The sequence below is a fragment of the Dysidea avara genome, chromosome 2, assembly GCF_963678975.1.
Source record: "Dysidea avara chromosome 2, odDysAvar1.4, whole genome shotgun sequence".
Classification (NCBI taxonomy): Eukaryota; Metazoa; Porifera; class Demospongiae; order Dictyoceratida; family Dysideidae; genus Dysidea; species Dysidea avara.
The window spans coordinates 33,057,763-33,079,427 of NC_089273.1; the positions used below are offsets into that span (position 1 = coordinate 33,057,763).

The following is a 21,665-nucleotide window of genomic DNA, read 5'->3' on the forward strand; positions in this document are numbered from 1 at the left end:
TGGCTGGAGGCATCAGCCAGTTTGTCAGTCAGTAAAATTCTGGTGAATAGAAAATTTTCAAAATTTCATGGAAACCTTTGGAAGGATTTAGGGTTGGTCTGAAGACATTTTTGGACTTAGCCAGTGTTGCCAGGCTGTCGCGGAGGGAAATTGAGGTTGGTTTAGAGTGATATTTTTGGCTGAAAATCCCAGTTCTTCATGATCCCTAATATACAATACTACCATACTGTATGATATGACCGGATTTTACAAAACCGATCCAAATCACACATCAGGCAAATCAAACTAACACCACCAGTGAATTGCTATACTACCAGTCTATTGGTTTTAACCCTCAGCATTACTCAAACCAATCTAGAATGGTTTTAATAGATGGTGGTGTGGCAAGCTCAAAATAGTGGTTTCTGCCCTTGTAAAGGACCTGGATTTATGAGAATCAGTGGTGCACAGGTGGATGGACTCGTATGATTGGACAACATTTTCTGTGTGGTTTTTGCTGCAAATCAGCCACTAAGGAGCCAGCACAGCCCTGTAATCTCATGTCTGGACTTCAGTCATGGTATGTCTCCATTTTGAAGTCTAACTTCTTGTGCCCAGTGGTCTGCCCCCACTTTGTGAGCACTCATGACACTACTTTGCTCATTTGTCTACTCAGATTTTCTATCCTACGTATTTACTGGAAATCTCTACAAGCAGCTACAAATACTGGAAGTACTATAGTTTGAAAGTTAATAAATTGATGAATATCTGGTGTAAATTTCATACACGTGCTCACTTTTACTTGGTAAGTTCTAATGGCTTAAAATCTTTAAACCTGTTTATATCGAAACTTCTAACGTGTGATTTGGATTGGTTTCTAAAATCCAGTCACGTAATAATGATAAGGAAGCTGCTAATATATCTCTACTGCTACGCTTTATTCTGAAAGCATTGTGATGACATGTGTATAATAGAAAAACAGCCATGTTGAAAAATGAGTGCGGCCCCCAACAAAGATGTTAAATCAAAAGTGGCAGCAAAGAAATGGTTGCAATGATGCTAATGTCAATCATTTCTGATGGCCACTCTCAACCTGGCCTTTTTGGGTTCACCCTGGTTGTTTGGAAGGCCACACCTTTTATACACAGCTCAGCTGTTTTTGGCACTTCTTTTCGTAATTATATTGTAAAATATGACTGTGATAAAGTATTGAGATAACTGGATGTAAAACTATCTATAGTGTGACTTGTTAGTAGCTCATCTTGATTCTGTAACTAGTAAACATAGCTGAACTCTTTCCAGAAGATATGTAATGCAGTACCTGAACTCTCTGCAGGGAGACTTAAGTGTAACTGAACTCTTTACATTGAGAAGTGTCTCTGCAATCACTATGCAAGATACGGGCAATAAGTGTACTAACTACCACCACAGCCATAGAGAAGCCATGTCATGCTACCACGAATTGACACCTTGCGTTATCAGTGGGACACAAAGGAGGACAAAGATATAGGAAGGGGATCATTATATCACATAATTCAAATATAGATGTATGCACTTAATATATGTTTATGTATAAGTATACTCTGTTGCATTCCCATGAATCCTATAGTTTCACTAAATTTATTGCATAGGTCATCAGTTAGTACAACAGCTTTAATTTCAAAACCTTGAATTCTGTATACAAACATTTATCAAACACACTTTAATACAGTATATTTAAGCCACAGAAAATGGATAATAATAAATTATTGTGCAAAATATACCGTCACGTTACTGGAACGTATATACTTAACTACTGGCAAAAATGTTGTTAGCATACTTTTTTGTGGGAGGTCTAATAAGCATTGCCGTTATGGATCTATAGTAGTGAATCCTGAACTCATATCTGTATTTTAATACAACGCTGTGCATTATTATAATGTTAGCAATTGTGTACCATAGTGTCTAAAATTAACATAAGTATTTTTGTAGTTGTGTGTGTTATTCTCATTCTCTTTTGTGTAGGTACTGTACACTTGGATGTCATGGCTGATAGTGAAGAATTAACACTTGATAAAATCAGAGAATCGCAAGAATGTAAGCAGGGTGTTTACAATGTGACTATACGTACAATGGTTAGAAGGCTCAAACAGAGCTCTGTACATGAAGGGTTACCTGATCAAACTCACTGATTTGAACACTTCTAGGAACAAAGGTGTTTAGATAACTGAGGAGTCACTGTATTAAGCATGTAATACAATACAATTATATTTCTGTCTTTCACCCAATCATCACTGTGTCTGTAGATACAAAGAAATTTATGTAAAAATGAACTCCAAAGCCAGCTTAGGCTTTGGGGCCATGTAGAGTACATAAAGATATGAAATCCACACAAGAAACAGCCAAGCTGTGGAAAAGGTTGCAGGGTTTTTTTCAATACTCTGAGTAAAAAAGTTGTGAAGTCAAAGGTGGTAGGTAAGAAATGGCTGCAATGATGTTAATGCTAATAATGCACTCCGTTTTTTACTCAGGATATTGAAAGTTGTACCCTTTTGTATAGCTTGGCTGTTTTGTGTGGATAATATGAGGTCATAATATACATATTTTAGAGATAGTATCCAACACCTGTATTGCCCTTTCAAAACACACTGCAATCATATCCAAATATTTTAGTGTGAACTTGGGGAACAAGTTTGCTGTAAAAGACCCATTGACATATCAAAGGGATGACCTGCAGCCACTTCAAGTTTTTGGCATTAGCCAAGTGCTAGCTGCTTTTGTTTATTGTGCCAGTGGCGTCTTCAAGTCACTGGAGGTGGAACAGATCGAGAGGGATGAATCTTTTCCAGTGGCCATAATCCACCCATTTCAAAGTCTGTTTGGATAAAGATTGCCCTCTGGATGGAGTATTGAGCTCATGTTGCATTGCAGCAAGTTTTCCCGTTGTGAGGAGCTGGCTCCACATTACTGTGTTCTTCACCAGCTGGGCCATCATTATAGTGTTGGCAAGTAGTATTTGTTGATAGGTTAAGCTTCTTGAAAGAAACATCCATCTTTTCTCCCGCCTTTTGTGATGGTGTCTGGTTTCTTCAGTGTAACAACGAATTTCTATCTCTATACTGTGACATTCATTTCATGATTATCAACAATAACTGAGAGAATAGCAGCGTCTTCCATTTTCCTCGAAATGTTTACTCGCTCTGAAAAGAAATTGTCTGCATTATGTGCATGTTATGTTTGCTATAGATGCATATTAAATAAGATATTGTGCGCTTATAGCCCTTGAAGCATGTTAACACCTTTTGGTGATGATAACTATTGTGTAACATAACGCAGTATGTTCTGAAAGGCACCAGTGTTAGACACTCTCCCTAAATAGGCTTGAGCCAATTATGCTTTGAAATTGCCTATTACAATGTATGCTTTTGAGCAGTGCTCAAAAATCCATTCTATTATTCTCAAAATTACGCTTTCAAAATCAAGATTATGCTCGAGAGCTGACTGTTTTATTAGAGTATATCTGCTTTTCCTGACTGCTGTGTTATTGACTGCTCTATTAGAATATCTTGATGTTATTTCCATAAAGTGTGAATACTCAGTCAAGAAATAGTAATAATAATAACACTGCAAGGTTTTTGATATGAAATGAAGTACTAATGTGCAGTGTGTTTGCGTTGTGCAGTATTTTTAGTGCGCACGTTGCACATTTTAATTAAAATTCTTGAAAATTGTCCTGTTATGCTGGCATAATGCTTGATGGTTTTGCTAGCCTATTATGCTCAAAATTATGCTGGCATAACCCTGTCCCTAAAATATACTATATATGAACTCCATAACCGCATGGAGACCTGTTTTTTTAGAAGTAGCATAACATAAACTTGTTTGTGCACTTTTTGGAGGACTGGTGAACTTGTGCATGCTGCATCAAAAGAAAGAGTGGCACCATATATATCATAAACTGTCTGAATATGGTGCCAACCAGCTGTTACTGTAAAGGTGAAGTGACGATTGTGTTTCCTTATTCACAGCATTACAAATGAAGAACAATACCAGAAGCACATCTCTATGAAATATACACAGACAATTTCCATTATAAACATTATAGTCAGCAGAGGAAAGCCTTAATGGACTACTGCGAATCAATACCTTTGCACTGGAAGGCAAAGTAAGTCCATGGTGCATGCATTTTAAGTATGGTATACCAAAAGCACCTGTCAGGCTAAAAGGTACATCTAACAGTGAAAATCTCAAGCCCGTAGTCTTAGTCATTACAAAAATTAGGAATTTTAAGTTTGATTAGGCATCATAGAATTAAGACGTAGTGAAATAAGGGAGGTTGCCCACACCTGAAAGTTGCCCTTCATGTATTTAATCCCTATACCCATGACTGAATTAGGGATTAAACTAAATGTCCACTAGTATAGTTTCAGGTATAGGCAACCTCGCTTGTTTTACTACTTTTTATTTTTATGGTCGCTTAATCGAACTTGAAGTTCTTAATGTTTCCTTATACTTGTTTTTGTAATATTATAATGATTGGTGATCCACATTTATTGCATTAAAGGCACCAGGCTTACTGTTTTCAACTAAATGCACACCCAAACTATCATTCAGTGAAACAGCACAGTGGCCATTGTTTTTGACCATGTTCAGTCATTACAAAATACTGTAAATGAAGAACACTATACATGAAGGACCTCTGAAATCAATCCAGCCATAACTGAAAAGTCGGACAATTTCTATCACAAACATAGCAAAGTGCTACCATGAATCCACACTTAGACTACAATAAGTTTGATACTGAAATTTGATTGGCTGAAAACGTGGTCTCTAAATCTCGTAGAGCCACGGTCATGTCCAATAGAGACCACACTCTGAGGCGATGCGAAACACGATAATTACGCGCCTGTAACATTGGCAACGCATTGGCGTTTAAATGGCTAGTAACAGCCGTACTGAATTAGAGGGAGGTGTAATGGGCTTGTTTGTACTAATCAACACTACATTACTTGTTTACAAGCAGCTGTCGGGGCACAACAACAGCAACAATGAGTTGTAGTCCAATCGCTGAGTCCAGTACTTCGATACATAGCATGCGCCTGTAACATTGGCAACGCATGGGCGTTTAAACTGGTAGCAACAGCCACGCTGAGGTCCCGCCATGTAGGGAGGTGTAGAGGGCTTGTTTCTAGTAATTAGCCATACATTTCCCATTTGCTGTCAACTCAAGGTACAATAACGAGTTGTAGTCTAAATAAGTTAGACGTCAAGAACCACTGGGTTCTACGGGATTTAGAAAACCCTCAGGCCCTTAGTAGCGCCCTCGCTGCGCTCGGGCGCTACAGCCCAGGGCCTTCGAGTTTTCTAAATCCCGTAGAACCCTGGTTCTTGACGTCTAACTATTATTTAGAGCTGTCAGCAAGGAGATAAAAAGGATATAAAGGAGGACACAGGGTAAGTCCATGAAGCATGCATTGCTCTATGCCAAAAGGTACTTGTTAGGCTGAAGCGACATCAGACAGTGGAAAAAATGAAGCCCATAGCCTTAGTTATTATCAAGCTATGCTTCTCTGAAGGCAGTCAGGCAGTCAGTTAGTAAGTAGAAAATTCCACTAAATAATTTAAACAAAATTGTGGCAATTTATTAGAAGCATTTACGTTTTGTACTACGGCTCATATTACGTAAATAAATATGGTAGGGAGCGAATTGTAGTTACTCTATACCAGCACAGTTAAGGTCTTTTCACACTACAGTTGAATGTGCATCGAAGCCGGATCAAACAATTTCAGACCTGAGCCAGATTGGCTGCAATGCGCATTCATGTCAATCCACCTTGAGAGGTGAATTGGCCGGACTTGATGCATATTAACACCATTAGCAAGGGGGCGCTGTACAGTCTCCAGAAATTTCGCGCAAAGCATGGCTATTGCTCCAAGACTAAAGTGGCGGCATACCTAGTGTTATACTTGGCTTGTGGAAGCGATACAGTGACCATGAGTGAGTGTCGAAGAAATAGCATACCCTTCTGAATTCATCGTTCCTCCTTCTACAGGTTTCCTCCTAAGAATTAACCGGCTTCTTGGCACCCAACGTTTTGTAAGTGTACTAATAACATTCCTCGCTGCGAATACTTTTCTGAATCCAATGGAATACAAAGAAGGTAGTACAATGACCGATGCCATTTAATTTTTTGTTACGTAATTGGTAATTAATCACGTGTTATGAAAGCAAATTGAATTCAGTTGCTGCACACGTAGTGTGAAATGGATTGATGCGCATTCGATCCACTTTTGGCCTGACCACAGCTGGATCCGCATTCAATGCACATTTAAGTATGAAAAGGTCTTTACAAAGCGTACTTGAAGCGCAAGTATGTTTTGCTTTGGGATACCAACCATTTTAACTACTGTATGTATCGTAGCTAGCTACGTACATGTGCATTAACTGTTTGTATATGTATGCACTTAGTTACTGTGCATAACTACGTAAGTAAATTTACTTGTGTTTAGATGTAAACATGTGTAGCTAACTACAGTACAATAATGTTCATAATTATATCAAACCCTACACTGTAAATTGATGGTATGACTCCTGCTGTGACCTAGTATTATGCAAGTTGGGGTCAAATAATTTGTATTAAATTGTATTTAAATACAAATTTTGAGTAATTGTATTTGTAGTTTAGAAGCTGGATTTATTTGTATTTGTAATTAAATAGTTTAATGTATTTAAATACTTACAATTGCTTCAAATACTTTTACCAAAGAGATTAATTATAAAATCATATGAATTTTGATCATATTCGATGTCATCTGAATATCAGGAGTCAGCTAGAGCTCAATGATTTGATAGGTGAGACAGTATCTTCTAATACTATTATACCACTTTGATGGTCGAAGAATTTTTAGTCACCATGCTTACCACAAGTAAAGGATCCACTTAAGTTCTGGAAACTAAATATTCTCTGTTGGGTAAACTGCATACATACATAGCGTGCAACCCAATTTTTGTGTGTACCGGCTTTGTTATGTACCCATTGAAAGACTTTTAGTATTGCACAGAAAATATTTCAATCCAAGAGATGCAGGCTAATGAATAAAAATTTATTTAATGCAATCAGTAGCATACAATACACATACACCCCCTGTACATACGTACATAGAGCTAACATGTTGCCTTACAACTTAGTAACAGAAGTGATAGTAATAACAATATTATGTGTATAGATTAGAAGGTACATGTGTATAGTGTAGATATACAAATAGTTGAGTCACTTGGAAAACCTAATAACAACAAATTGTATTTAAATACTTTGGAAAGTATTTGTAATTCCATTTAGACTGTGGCACACATAGTATGCTTTGAAGTTTGGTTGTTAATGAGGTACATATTTAAAATCCAATAAATACCCGCGGGTAGATATCTAAACTGGTTATATACTTGCGACAACTTTTTTGTCACATGTGTCGTGTGCTTTGCTGCGTTCCAGTCACAACAGCCATCAGAAATCATCACTAGGACTGGTGTAAAGAAAGCATCTTGGATCATAAAGATGATCGTATTCATCTAGGAAGCCTACCAGTGAGTTATTTTAGCACTAATTTGATCAGGAAGCTGCCATTACTGGCAGTGACCAGAGATGCACAAGCTATAGTCTAAATCAGTTACCTCACAAATCCAGGTACAGTATCTTCACTATTGTAGAGACCATCGGAATGGCACATAATCACCTCGGGTGAAACGAGGATACCTGGATTTGTGCAGTAACCCACTTAAATACTGTTCTGACACAATTGTATTTCTATTTGGAAATTTCTAGTATTGTACGTAATTGAATACTATGCACTGATATTTGACCCCAAGTCTGGTATGGTGATCATGCTTCTGAAGTATTGCCATCATACTCAGTAGTATGATCATCATACTAAGTGAACACAGGAATCATACCATCGATTTATAGTGTAGATTTCATTAAATTACTGTAGATTTCATTAAATTTCAAACAGCTACTGTGACAGAAGAATAAATGTGACCAGCTGAGTCTGACTTGTTTGCATTTTCTCAAACTTCATTTTTAGACTTTTTTGCTGTTTAGAGGGAAAAACCAATGGGCTGTTAAAATTTTAGCCTTATCTGGTAAGTGCTTTCAGAGTTATAGCGATAGACAACAAGAGCAATCAACCAGCGATTTGTAAAGTGCTTAGCTATACAGGAAAAAAATACAGGTGCTTCCACCCATGCTATTAAGCAAGAAGGTTGTTCAAGCTTAGAAACAGTGATGATAATGTTACGCTTTACCGCAACGTAATCAAACACACATAACTCACACTTGCTTCATCTTATTCTCCATGAAAAGATAAATCTAATCCAAAACAGCCAAGCTGTAAAAAAGTGTGCGGCCCTCAAAAAGGCTATGGTGAAAAAAGATGTGAAATCCAAGGTGGCGCCCAAGAAATGGCTGTGATGGTAGGTTAATGGTAAAAATTTTAATAACAACAATTCAGATGAATTTGGTGCCGCACAAAATTCACCTAAATTGTCATTATTAAAATTTTTACCATTAACCTACCATCACAGCCATTTCTTGGGCGCCACCTTGGATTTCACATCTTTTTTCACCATAGCCTTTTTGAGGGCCGCACACTTTTTTTACAGCTTGGCTGTTTTGGATTAGATTTCACTTCTTTTTGTATTTGTATACCCCAAAGCCGGCCTATGGCCTGCTTTGGGACTTTTTTAACCTATCTTTTTTTCTTTACCACAGGAAGAAGAAAAGAGGAAGCAGATGTACCTTAAATATTTCTGATTTTATTAGTAAATGCACAAATTATATATATAATACATATATTTATTACAGAACTGTCCATGGTGGTTTCTGTGTAACTGAACACTCTTCAAGGTAACTTCTTCTAACTGAACTCTCTACAGGGAGATTTGTTTGCAGCTGAACTCTCTTCATGATGGTTTCTTTGTAGCTGAACTCTCTACAAGGTAACTTCTTCTAGCTGAACTCCCTACATGGTGGTTTCTTTGTAGCTGAACTCTCTACAAGGTGACTTCTTCTAGCTGATCTTTCTACAGGGTGATTTGTTTGTAGCTGAATTCTGTACAGGTGATTTGTTTGCAGCTGCATGAGCTCTTTACAGAATGGTTTCTTTGTAGCTGAACTCTCTACAAGGTAGCTTCTTCTAGCTGATGTCTCCACAAGGTCACTAGTTTGTAGCTGAACTTTCTACATGGTGGTTTCTTTGTAACTGAACTCTCTACAAGGTAACTTCTTCTAGCTGATCTCTCTACAGCGAGATTGGTTTGTAGCTGAACTCTCTACAGGTGATTTGTTTGCAGCTGAACTATCTAGATGATGGTTTCTTTGTAGCTGAACTCTCTACAAGATAATTTCTTCTAGCTGAACTCTCTACATGGTGGTTTCTTTGTAGCTGAACTCTCTACAAGATAACTTCTTTTAACTGATCTTTCTACAGGGCAATTTGTTTGTGGCAGAATTTTCTACAGGGTGATTTCTTTGCAGCTGAACTCTCTACATGGTGGTTTCTTTTTACTGTAGCTGAACTCTCTACAAGGTAATTTCTTCTAGCTGATCTCTCTACAGTGTGATTTGTTTGTAGCTGAATTCTATACAGGTGATTTGTTTGCAGCTGAGCTCTTTACAGAATGGTTTCTTTGTAGCTGAACTCTCTACAAGGTAACTTCTTCTAACTGAACTTTCTACAGGGAGATTTGTTTGCAGCTGAACTCTCTTCATGATGGTTTATTTGTAGCTGAACTCTCTACAAGGTGACTTCTTCTAGCTGATCTTTTTACAGGTGATTTGTTTGTAGCTGATTTTTCTACAGGGTGATTTGTTTGCATCTGAACTTCTGAACTCTCTATATGGCGGTTTCTTTGTAGCTGAACTCTCTACAAGGTGACTTCTTCTTGCTGATCTCTCTACAGGGTGATTTGTTTGTAGCTGAATTCTGTACAGGTGATTTGTTTGCAGCTGAGCTCTTTACAGAATGGTTTCTTTGTAGCTGAACTCTCTACAAGGTAACTTCTTCTAGCTGAACTCCCTACATGGTGGTTTCTTTGTAGCTGAACTCTCTACAAGGTAGCTTCTTCTAGCTGATGTCTCCACAAGGTCACTAGTTTGTAGCTGAACTTTCTACATGGTGGTTTCTTTGTAACTGAACTCTCTACAGGGTAACTTCTTCTAGCTGATCTCTCTACAGGGTGATTTGTTTGCAGCTGAGCTCTTTACAGAATGGTTTCTATGTAGCTGAACTCTTTACAAGGCAACTTCTTCTAGCTGTTGTCTCTACAAGGTCACTAGTTTGTAAACGAAATCTCTACATGGTGGTTTCTTTGTAACTGAACTCTCTACAAGGAAACTTCTCCTAGCTGATCTCTCTACAGGGTGATTTGTTAGTAGCTGAACTATCAACAAGGCAACTTCTTCTAGCTGATCTCTCTACAGGGTGATTTGTTTGTAGCTGAATTCTGTACAGGTGATTTGTTTGCAGCTGAGCTCTTTACAGAATGGTTTCTATGTAGATGAACTCTTTACAAGGTAACTTCTTCTAGCTGATGTCTCCACAGGGACACTAGTTTGTAAATGAATTCTCTACATGGTGGTTTCTTTGTAACTGAACTCTCTACAAGGAAACTTCTCCTAGCTGATTTCTCTACAGGGAGATTTGTTTGTAGCTGAACTCTCTACAGGTGATTTGTTTGCAGCTGAACTCTCTACATGATGGTTTCTTTGTAGCTGAACTCTCTACAAGGTAATTTCTTCTAGCTGATCTCTCTACAGGACGATTTTTTTGTAGTTGAGCTCTCTACATTGTGGTTTCTTTGTAGCTGAACTCTAAAAGGTGATTTCTTCTAGCTGAATCATTGATTATCTCTTTCTATAGTTGCATGAATTCCCTACAAGGTAACTTCTTCTAGCTGATCTCTCTACAGGGTGAATTGTTTGTGGCTGATCTCTCTACATGGTGACTTGTTTGTAGCTGATCTCTATACAGGTTACTTGTTTCTAACTGATCTCTTGAATTCTCTTCGGGTGACTGCTCTATTAGGATGACTGCTCTATTAGAGTATCTCGATCTCGCACATGCTACACCAAGTTGGATTTCGTGTTATAACTCCTTGGCTTTAAGTCTGATTCTTCTACACCATTGAAGAGCCTTTCTAAGATGATAACTCCATCTGTACAGCGATTTTCAAAGCATTACCCCAAGCGGTTTACCTGGTAGGCGTGGCAAGCAGTCGTTTTTTATTAGCTAATCTCGATTGCGTAATTGTTACACACTGTTGGTTTTTTCGTTGTATCTTCCTGGTTTTTAGCTCGATTTCTTTCAAACCGCAAAAGGTTTGAGGTTCAATAGTTAACCTATTCACCCACAGATTTTCAGCTTCTTCCAATACGCGGTTTACCCTGTAGGCGTGACAACATATTGGTGTTATTTTTCGTGAATAATCGCTCATAACTCTTTGCCTGTTTATCATATTCCAGCCAAAGTTGGTACAGAGATGCGCCTTTATACCCCCCTTCTGTGTGCCAAATTTCAAGGCGATCGGATATGGCGTTCGCATTTTATAGCAGTTGTTGTAAGTGTGCGAAAAGAGGAAGAAAAATAAGAAGAAGAAAAAATGAAGAAACTAAGCCAATTTTTGAAGTCGCATATCTTGGAAACACTTGAAGCGATTTCGCTCAAATTTGGAATGTGGAGTGCTGCAGGTGGAGGGAGTGTCCACAGCAAAAATCGTCTTGTTTCATCAAGGCAGCACAGAGCTACGGAGGTGCGAAAATTGCGTTTTCTTTCTTCCTGTCAATATACTCACGGGTGTTACGCGCCGGCTTCTTGGGCTGTACGACACTACCGTGTGTCTTGATCCATTGGTATAATTATTATTAGATATTTTGGTTTGAGTCTTTCTTCACTGTTTACTGAAGCAATTAAAAGATGCGTAAAATTATGTATGTATAGCATGCATTTTTTACCCAATGTATTTCCAGGAGCCCATAAGTGCTGCAAGGCACTGTGCATTAAGCTGGTGACAGCAAAAATTCACCAACAGTGTGCAGAGACTATTAACAGTTGTTAAACACTCATTTGCGCCTTGTGGCACTTATGGGCTCCTGGTATTTATTATTATTATTATTTCAGTGGTGTTTATCTCAAAACAGCGCACAATTTTTTTTGCCCAGTGTATTTCAATGGCATTTATCTCAAAATGGAATTATACAAACAAGTAAGGTTTTTTGCTTAGCAGATCATAAATGAGCCAGCATCATAAAGGCATGCCCAGAACTCTGAGATAGTTGCCTCAATATTCACACCACAATTGTCATGAAATGGACTGAATGCATGCACTCATGCAAACATTTTTTAGTGTCTGTTCAGTGTACATGTATACAATTCATAGGCATACATATACAATGTAGTTTATTCAGTTAGGACAAGAGAGTTTATAGAAGCTATATGACATAAAGATGGTTCATCTGTTGGAAGGTGTTACAATTAATTCAACTAAGCCTAATTGTGGCAGAACACCAACACATTACTACTGAGCTACGTGTCACTAACTATACAGCTGAGCAGGTAAAGTTGTCTCCGCTGTTTCTTTGGTCATGCAACCACTATAATTTAATCACCAACTGTTTTCCGTTTCACGTAGCTATGTGCCATTATCAATTCATGGCACTCACTGTTGTTTTTTCTATTGTGTGGATGCTAGCTCTCAGAGCCATGAATGCTGATATCATACACCAGGACTAATATCTTTTGATGTACATATAATTATGTAGTTATACATACATAAGCTCCTATGCTATAGCAGTGCATGCAATAATGCGTGAAATCAAAGAACCAAATCAGAAAAAAGTTGCAGTGCATGGAATCAAAGGACCATTGGAACCTTGAATTCATTTGCCAAGTAAAGTGTAGCTAGATGGTGAGAGTACTTACATAGCTAGCTAGCTACATATCATTAAACAAAAGATTCAGTGTATAAAAATTTATAAAATATTTTGTAAGACATGCAGTCAGCAAAATAATGTTGCTTGAAGTCCGCATTAGTGATTCCAACTTGAAGCTGTCTGTATTAAAACAAACATAACACACACACACACTTTAGTTTATACATACATACCTTAAAAATGTGGCCAGTAGCTCATTGGTAGTTTCTGGCAGTAGTGTAATGCCCTGGAGTGCCATGTCAAGATTGCCGAGCACCTGTGTAGGGACAATAGATACGTACATACGTATCTAGCTAAATTAGAACAACTACTCACATAGTTAGCAACATACAATATTGAACATTCATGATCAGCTAGCTATCTTACTTTGGTCATTCCTCACCCAAATATGTTTTGTAGCTACGTAGCTATGCACATATTACAATAAGTAGTTATACGAAACATAGTACGATCGTACATCATTTCCATCATACTGAGTTGACTCTTGGCTGCTATTGCCAGGTCCCAACCACATGCTGCTTCTTCTGCTTTTAATCACAGTCTTATTAGCAAATGGAGAATTTACTAAAGGTCTAGATGTGTAAGCTGGCTTGAAGAATGGTTACTTCTTGTAGAATAGTAATTTCGTGTTATCAATTTTCTTATTGATTCTTTTATATTGTATAGATGTTGGATGTTTATTGTTGTAGATCGTTCAACAACTGCTGTCATCCAATCTTGAGAACTAACTTGGGGTTACCATGACCAACTTCAAACAGTTGGATAATCACTCTGTCACTTTCCATTGTTCACCGGCTGTTGTTGTTCAATTGGGAGAATCAACTCAGGGCTGCCACAATCAATAGGATAATCACTCTGTCACCTTCCATTGTTCATCTACTGTTGGGAGAAGCAACTCAGGGTTGCCATGACGAAGTTCAAATAGTTGGCTAACAATACATAATACATTTTTAACACGAGGCACACTGCACAATGTCACGTGACAATGTGTTTATCAGGTGTGCTTTTTCTGGAGATATAGTCCAGTGCATGTTTCTCAGAAAGTTAGAAGGTGATGCCAATGGGTCAATTCCGTATTGTGATAGGGACGGTAAGTCTTCTCAGTGAAACACCTCGATGCTTCACCAGGGTGCCTCATCACCTCGCCCACATTGTCAGCTAACTATCATAACGTGATGCTGTTTGTTTGCATGTTTCCAAGGATGAATAACGCCAAAGGTAGGCATCTACTCGTGTACTTAAACAGGCTGTTTGCTGTTTGTATGCAGAGAAATCAGTGTTTAATTAGGTTCCTCCACCAACTTACTGCTCTTGTGCACAGTAGGGTTGGCATGGTGTAACCATGACCAACTGATCGCTCTTGTACGCAGTAAGGTTGGCTTTTGACCAACTGACCGCTCTTATACACGGTAGGGTTGGCTTTTGACCAACTGACCGCTCTTGTATGCGGTAAGGTTGGCTTTTGACCAATTAACCGCTCTTGTACGTGGTAGGGTTGGCTCTTGACCAACTGATCGCTGTTGTACGTGGTAGGGTTGGCATGGTGTAGCCTTAACCAGCTGACCACTTTTAACATGTGCATTTAATGTAAGTATGTAATGCCACTTTTTTTTTTTGTTGATGTATTGTGATCACACCATGGCAGCCAACATATTGATTGATTTACTATTTACATTCACAGTACTCAGGAATACCATTTTTCTGTGCTTAACTCCTTCAACATACGTGGCACAAATTGTAAAACTTTTATAACGTGTTGATTTTTGTGTCAATTGAAGGATTCGAAAGTGGATCTACTGTAAAGGCTGACGTCCATTGAGAAAAGAAGCTGCGAAGGCCGATTCTTTACAGGAAAGTGAACTTGTGAAGGCCACTTCATCATAGATGATAGATCTTAAAACACTGCAAATGCAGATGTTCATGACTGAAAGCTAGATTACGTATATACATGTATTATGTTTCTAGTGAATCAAAAACTTTTGACCTGTTGTTTTCTGTAGTGTGACCATGTGGTCACTAGTGTGGATGTATGGGACATTGTGATCTCCTGATGTGACCCTAAAGCTACCTTTATTATAGTTCTATCGTTATTGTGAAGGCATGAGGTTATGTTTGTTCACTATTAAAGGTATCGTCCACATTATAAACATCTGGCTGCTAGTGTAAAAGTTGTGGTCTCTGGTGACCTAGTGTAAAATGAAGTCACTGATGTCCCTTATTTGACATTTGTGGCTCTGTGTACAAGGTTCATATTGTGAACATCTTCAATCAATCAGTTTCAAAGTCACAGTGCTGGAAACCTCTCAATGATGCACAGGAATTTCTATCTCCACTTCAAGGAAATATTTTTAGCCAGGGACTGGACTCACAACTAGGCAATACTTCAATTTCCTTGCCACGCCCACCTTTGGCAATTATCATACATAGTCGCATGAGTCTGAGGACACACCAAATTTCATTCATGCCTGTTCTTACATCATTAAGATTGTTTTCTCACTACTCCTAAGAGCATATGATATTATTTTAAATTTCAAGTTAGGCGCATCAATGCGTTGTTTATTATCGTTATAAACGCGCTTAATACAGCTTCAACGGACGATGTATGACCTTTGTGCTGCTGAGTATTCGGCATCACGGAGCGAAACTAGAGCAGTTTGCACTGAAGCACCATGCTACTGACCGTTAGCTTGGAGATTACTGAGGATTCGTTTTGCTCCGCTACACTCCGTATCATCATACTGGTTTTCCTGTGCCCCCTGCTCTAATATGCCTACTAACTCTGGAGCACATCCCAATTTCAAGCTATTGCTATTACTTGTATGTTGCAGTTGAAGTGACACTTCTTCATTCACATTCTATCATATGAAGGACTTCTCTACACAAAGAAATAACACACAAAATAAGAGCATAATGCATTTCTGATAAGAGCATAATGCATTTCTGAAAAGCATAAAAACAAGCATAATAGGAAGAAATTGGGGAAATGCCAAAAAGTGTAATAGGAAAATTTTTTAGCATACTAGACTCAAGCCTATTATTCAGTTAATAAGGTGATTTTCATCGCATAAGATGTAAAGGACAGTATGAGAAATGCCTCTGCAATCCAGGTGGAAATATGGATTTTTACCGTTATCAACATATTTTTTGTCAGCAACAGTAAAGCCATTTTATGCTACCTCGAATCGAAAATTTGGATATCCAGTGAAAAGAAATAGCTCACAAAGAAGACGAAGGTAGGTCCATGATGAGTGTATTTTACATACTGCAGTATGCGAAAAGGCTCCTGTTGGATTGAAGCAATGTTTAACAGTGAAGCCTGTAGCCTTAACCATTATTGAGTTATGCTGATCTGAAGGCATCATAAGTCAGGCAGTCAGCAGAAAAAAATCTACTTATGAAATTTAGTAGTATCTTATTGGGATCATTTTGAGTTACACTAGTACTGATGGTTGATAATACTACCAATACTGCCAAGATATGAAGATATTGCGAGGCTGGTTTCTAGACTTGTGGTCAATATTTATTTGCAAGAAAGTGCAAACCTCCATGATACCTAATATACAGTACTATTGTACCGTATGATACCATAAGTTGGTGCTGTACTATGTACTTCTAAAAGCCATGCACCTATAGCTTTGTGCTATTCCTCGAACCAATCAATTACATAGATATAACACAGAATGCTTATTAAAACTTTGCTTTGTAGTAGCTAAGTAATGCACATAAATTATTAGTTTTAAATGTATTTTGTAATTCACGTAATTCGTCAATTACGTTGCTATGCATTGCTAGGAAAGCGTGACTCCAACAAGCTACTTTAATCCACAAATTACACATAGAGGTATCTTCAAAACTGTTTAATTTTTTTAATTAAGGCTTTACAGCACAAATGTTGAAGGTCTGTAGGAAACCTGGTCCTACAGCCTGTTTAAAGTTTGTTACATAAAGTGTGTTTGAAAAGGTGGAGAAGGGAGAAAAAATCCATGACTGGTCTTGGGCAGCCTTGAACCTGCAGCCATCCCATTAACGCCTGAATGCTTACAGTAGTCTACCAGGCAGTCAGGATGTTTTCTCCTTGCCAGGAAGTGTACACCTGTGTGTTATGTAAAATTGTTTCTTCCAGTATATCTATTGACCTTGTTACAGTTTCTGTGTGATGTGTGTGTGTGCGTGTGTGCGTGTGTGCATGCGTGCGTATGTGTGTACTCCATTATCTGAACACCTGTGTGCCAGTTCAATCATAAAAGTGTTCAGATACATGAATTTGTTCAGATAACTGAAGCCTATCATTTATATACAGAGTTCCGCTCAACTACTCTAATGCAACATACACTTACTTTAAAAGAATGTTCACCTAATGACGAAATACTCTATTAAAGTAGTCACTTATACTGTTTGGATAATTGAGGGCTCGAATAATCGAGATTCAGATAATCAAGGTTTTATTGTACCTACCTATTTATGTTTGTCCATACTCATCAACATGAGCAAAATAGTTAAATGGTAAAAGCAGCTTGCACATAATGGCTTTGTGTATTATTAAAATTAATTTTATTATTATTAACATCATTGCTTCTTTGATTTCACAACTTTTTTACAACCAAGTTTTTGAAGGCCACACACTTTTTATACAATTTGGCTGTTTTGCATGGATTTATTTAACCTTTTAGTGTAGATTAGAGACCTAGCACAAGGATCTTTGTGAAATCCATGAAGATACAAGGGAGTGGTCTCTAACCGACTTAGAAAATGTATGTGTTTTATACGAGAATATAGGTGGAGTTATTGTGGGATTGGGTTATATGTCGTACTGAAATGTCCACAATGTTAAAATAATCACGGAAGACTGAACGTGCTTTCGTCGAAGTGTTGAAAAAATCAAAGCTTGCACTGCTTCCTTTCACAAGTTAGGCTTGGATCTGGCATAGCTGGGAAACGGCAGTGATTGATAGAATGCTGAGCCGGGTTAGTGGTAGCCAGTGCCTATGGCATCACAGCAGTGTACAGAACACGTGTAGCAGTGTACAGAACACGTGTGTCGAAGCAGCAGCTTGTGTTGTGTGGATTTATATGATGGGAACGTGTTGTCACAAGTTGTGATGGCACAGTAGTACGAAGAACAGGCACGGTTTCAAATATGGACCACACCCATATTACACATAGTGCAAAATAATGTTTCTACAAGGTAGTTTACCCATTTAGGTCTTAGTAAAGTCTATCCATAGTTTAATAGAAGACAACAACAGCCTTAAGGCCACTCCAAATAAATTCTCTGTTTCCCATCCACCGCCCGCATCTCGTTACTGTCAGCTCTAAATATTCCATTATTCCATATTCTTCCATTATTTTCCGACTATTCTTGCTTACTGACAGGTTCAGTAAAAGCCATCTTGAAACAGTGTCAGCTGATATGTCAACAGTGCTATCACGTCGGCACAAACTTCACGTCTGTACTATTTTTGCAACTTAAAAATGAAGGAACAAGCTTAAGCATGCTTTTATACAGCTTTTTATGGTTGTGCCAGGCAAATAATGGCTTGAAAAGCTGCTAATCTTATAATGAAATAATGGAAATGGACCGCCCACCCGCATGCAAATATGCTTGAGTCCAGGACAGAGAATTTATTTGGAGTAGCCTAAAACACTTTAGAAACAGATGGACACTAAACAGAATTTTCCACGATATTTCTGGACTTCTCCATTCATCGTAACAAATATATGTACAATGTTAGATTGTACCTCCCATAATTGGAATTCTTTTAGACATGCCTATAAAATGAATACAGTGGTTAATCATATAATATGTTGGCCTGGGTGACTGATCACCCACTACAGGCTATCAGTAGGCTCCGACCTATTATGCCCAAAATCTTACCTATTATGCTTTTGAGCATTGCTCAAAAATTAAGCCTATTATGCTAATTATGCTTTCAAAATCAAGATTATGCTCTAGAACTGACTGTTTTATTAGAGTATATCAGCCTTTCCTGACTGCTGTATTACAGTAAGTTACTGCTCTATTAGAGTAAGTTACTGCTCTATTAGAGTATCTTGATCTTATTTCTACAAAGTGTGAATAATCAACAAAGAAACGGTTTAATAGTTTTTTTTTAATGTAAAATGCACTAATAATACTATTGGCAGTGAATATTTGCTTTCTTTCAGGCGTGCGTATTGCGCATTTTAATTAAATTTTCAAATATCATCCCTATAATGCTGGTATTATGCTTGATGCTTTTGGTCACCTATTATGCTTTAAATTATGCCAGCATAATCGGCCGGTGCCTAGCTATCAGTCTGATTATGCTTGGAGGGAGCACTGCAAATCAATGATCAAAAATGAGATTTGTGATGCTTTGTGATCTTTTCTGCTAGCAGGTTTCTAACCATTTTAAGATCCTGCTAGCAGGCCTCTTAGTTGATTTTAAAGATCTCATTGTTCTCCAAAGACCAATGCATACCGTTTTCTAATGAATGTTAAGGATCCACTAAAGTTGTGAACCAATATGAAGAAAACCGGTTATTTACTGTATACAGTGAAACCTCGATTATCCGAACTAATTGGGGAGAAAGGGTGTTCATATAATCGAACAGTACGTAAAATCGAGCTTCCATACATTTATATACAGAGCTTTGCTCAACTACTCTAATAAAGTATACACTTGTTGACAAAATACCCTAATTTAGCAGTCGATTTGGTGTTCGGATAATCGAGAGTTCGGTTAATTGGTGTTTGGATAATCGAGGTTCCACTGTAGTCTAGGTCAGGTCAATAGTTGGTTAAGAAGCCTTTAAACTGGTTTTTATCCACACACTTGGTAAACCATAAATTACCCCTGCTAACAAGTGTTAACATCACAACATAACCTCAAAGCATGTGTAATAATTTGATTGTAATGGCTGTTATTGTAAGACAGGATGTTGATGGTCACTTTAGTACAACCCTAAGGCTTCCAGCTGGCATGTTGAGTACCATTACGTCTGCTATTGTTAATACCACATTATTACACAGAAACCAGTTAATCTGCTAATACCACATTAATACACAGAAACCAGTTTACCGGTTAACTGCCACTTATTGGTAACCAGTTAACCGATTTTGAATTTGTTATCAGGTTCACAGCTCTAGGATCCATCCAAATGGCTAAGAAACACACTGGCAGGATTAAGTATATACAGCACCCCTAAGATTAGGAAATGTGTACCAATTATATTATGAAATGTTCCTAGGATTACGAATCACACTCCTAGAATTACATAGGAATTAAGACTAGATGCATACTATAGGCTTAGGAAATTGCTTACAAAGGTTGGGGTTAGAAAGGTAGCAGTTTACATTTGTGACATTTAAATAGTGTGGAAACAGTTGAAACAGTGACCATAGATTATCCGTCCTATGTACCTAGGATTTGAACCAGAGTCACTTGATCCAAGTACTTGTGTGCATTTGCTCAACGTAATTTTCATTGGAATGCAACAAAGTGTTTGTACAGTAGAAAACAAAGGAGAAGGCTTGATATTTAGGTTGGATGTGTTTAAAGCCACTAGCACTCATTGTTCAATACTTACTAAAGCACCCACTGGGACTAGAGGTGTACACTTATTGAGTTTGCTGTTATGTCATTCAAAACCATTAGAGCTGGTGTTCTAGCTAAACAAAATCTAGGGTACGTATCTACAGTATATTGGGAACTTTTCTACACATAAAACAATGCATAGAAGATTGGTGTTTGATCACCCAGGTGGTACTAGGTAGGTAATTATTATGCAGTAGCTGTTTTTTTCCTGTACAGAGATATGGTAAAACTGTAGGGCACTTACAGTCTGAAACATTTGTAAATCTAACAATTTCAGAAGTGACAATCCTGTACAGAGTGTTACTGCACAGTTTTGTAACCTGAAAAGGAGTTCAGCAAGTCAAAATCTTTACCCAGAGATTCATTGTTAATTCAGTTTCATGTAGTATCAAAACAAGTTTGCTAGCCAATTATGTGTACAATGGTGTGTCTTTGTTGTAACAGGATGTAAATTGAGTGTACATGAAACAATTATAATGAGTGTTGTATTAGAGATTATTATTAGTAAATTTCAGACAACTGCAAAAAAACTCTATGTCTTGTGATGAATCTATTGCAGTAACAGGCAGAGTCATTGTTTGTCCTGACAAGTGGTAGAAAGATACATCTTAGGAGGTTCTGTTGACCTGACAAAACAGTCTGCATAAAGATTGAACTACATTAGGTAATAAAACACTTATATTGTACAATGTTCAGTGGAACCTGTCATAGTGGCCATTTCTCTCTACAAATTTGCTTAGTCAGACACCTATGCACTAGCCCAACCAGCATTGAAACCGGGTAACTACTGTTGACCCGGATGACCCGCTGACCAAGATAGCAATCCGGGTCTGACCTGGATTTGACCCAGATGTGACCCGGATTAATTTAAAGTGAGGCGTGCGCTAACTGCTATGTTTTGAGTGCCGACTAGTGCATTAAGCACCAGGGTGTCCATACTTAATGATGGTAGTCAGTGGGCATGATTCCATGTAAGTTTGCAAAAAGCAAGATACGTTTCCTGCAAGTAGGTGTGGCTTTGCACATACCTATCACACCATGATTTTTAAAAGTATGACACATTCCCAATATAAAGTGGGCATGGTTCACGAAAGAAACTAGCCTTGACCTATCTCACACAATAACAATTGATCAGTGGGCGTGGCTC

At 38.0% G+C, this 21,665-nt stretch overlaps 1 protein-coding gene across 1 annotated transcript in view; it reads left to right on the forward strand.

The window, feature by feature from the left end:
* The window catches only part of LOC136248022 (NACHT, LRR and PYD domains-containing protein 3-like), a 46,481-nt gene that overhangs the window by 20,945 nt on the left and 3,871 nt on the right, over positions 1-21,665 (forward strand). Inside the window, exon 2 of the mRNA XM_066039839.1 lies at positions 1,984-2,055. Within this exon, the coding sequence (XP_065895911.1) occupies positions 2,004-2,055 (52 nt within the window). The 5' untranslated portion in view covers positions 1,984-2,003. The remainder of the gene's footprint in view (positions 1-1,983; positions 2,056-21,665) is intronic.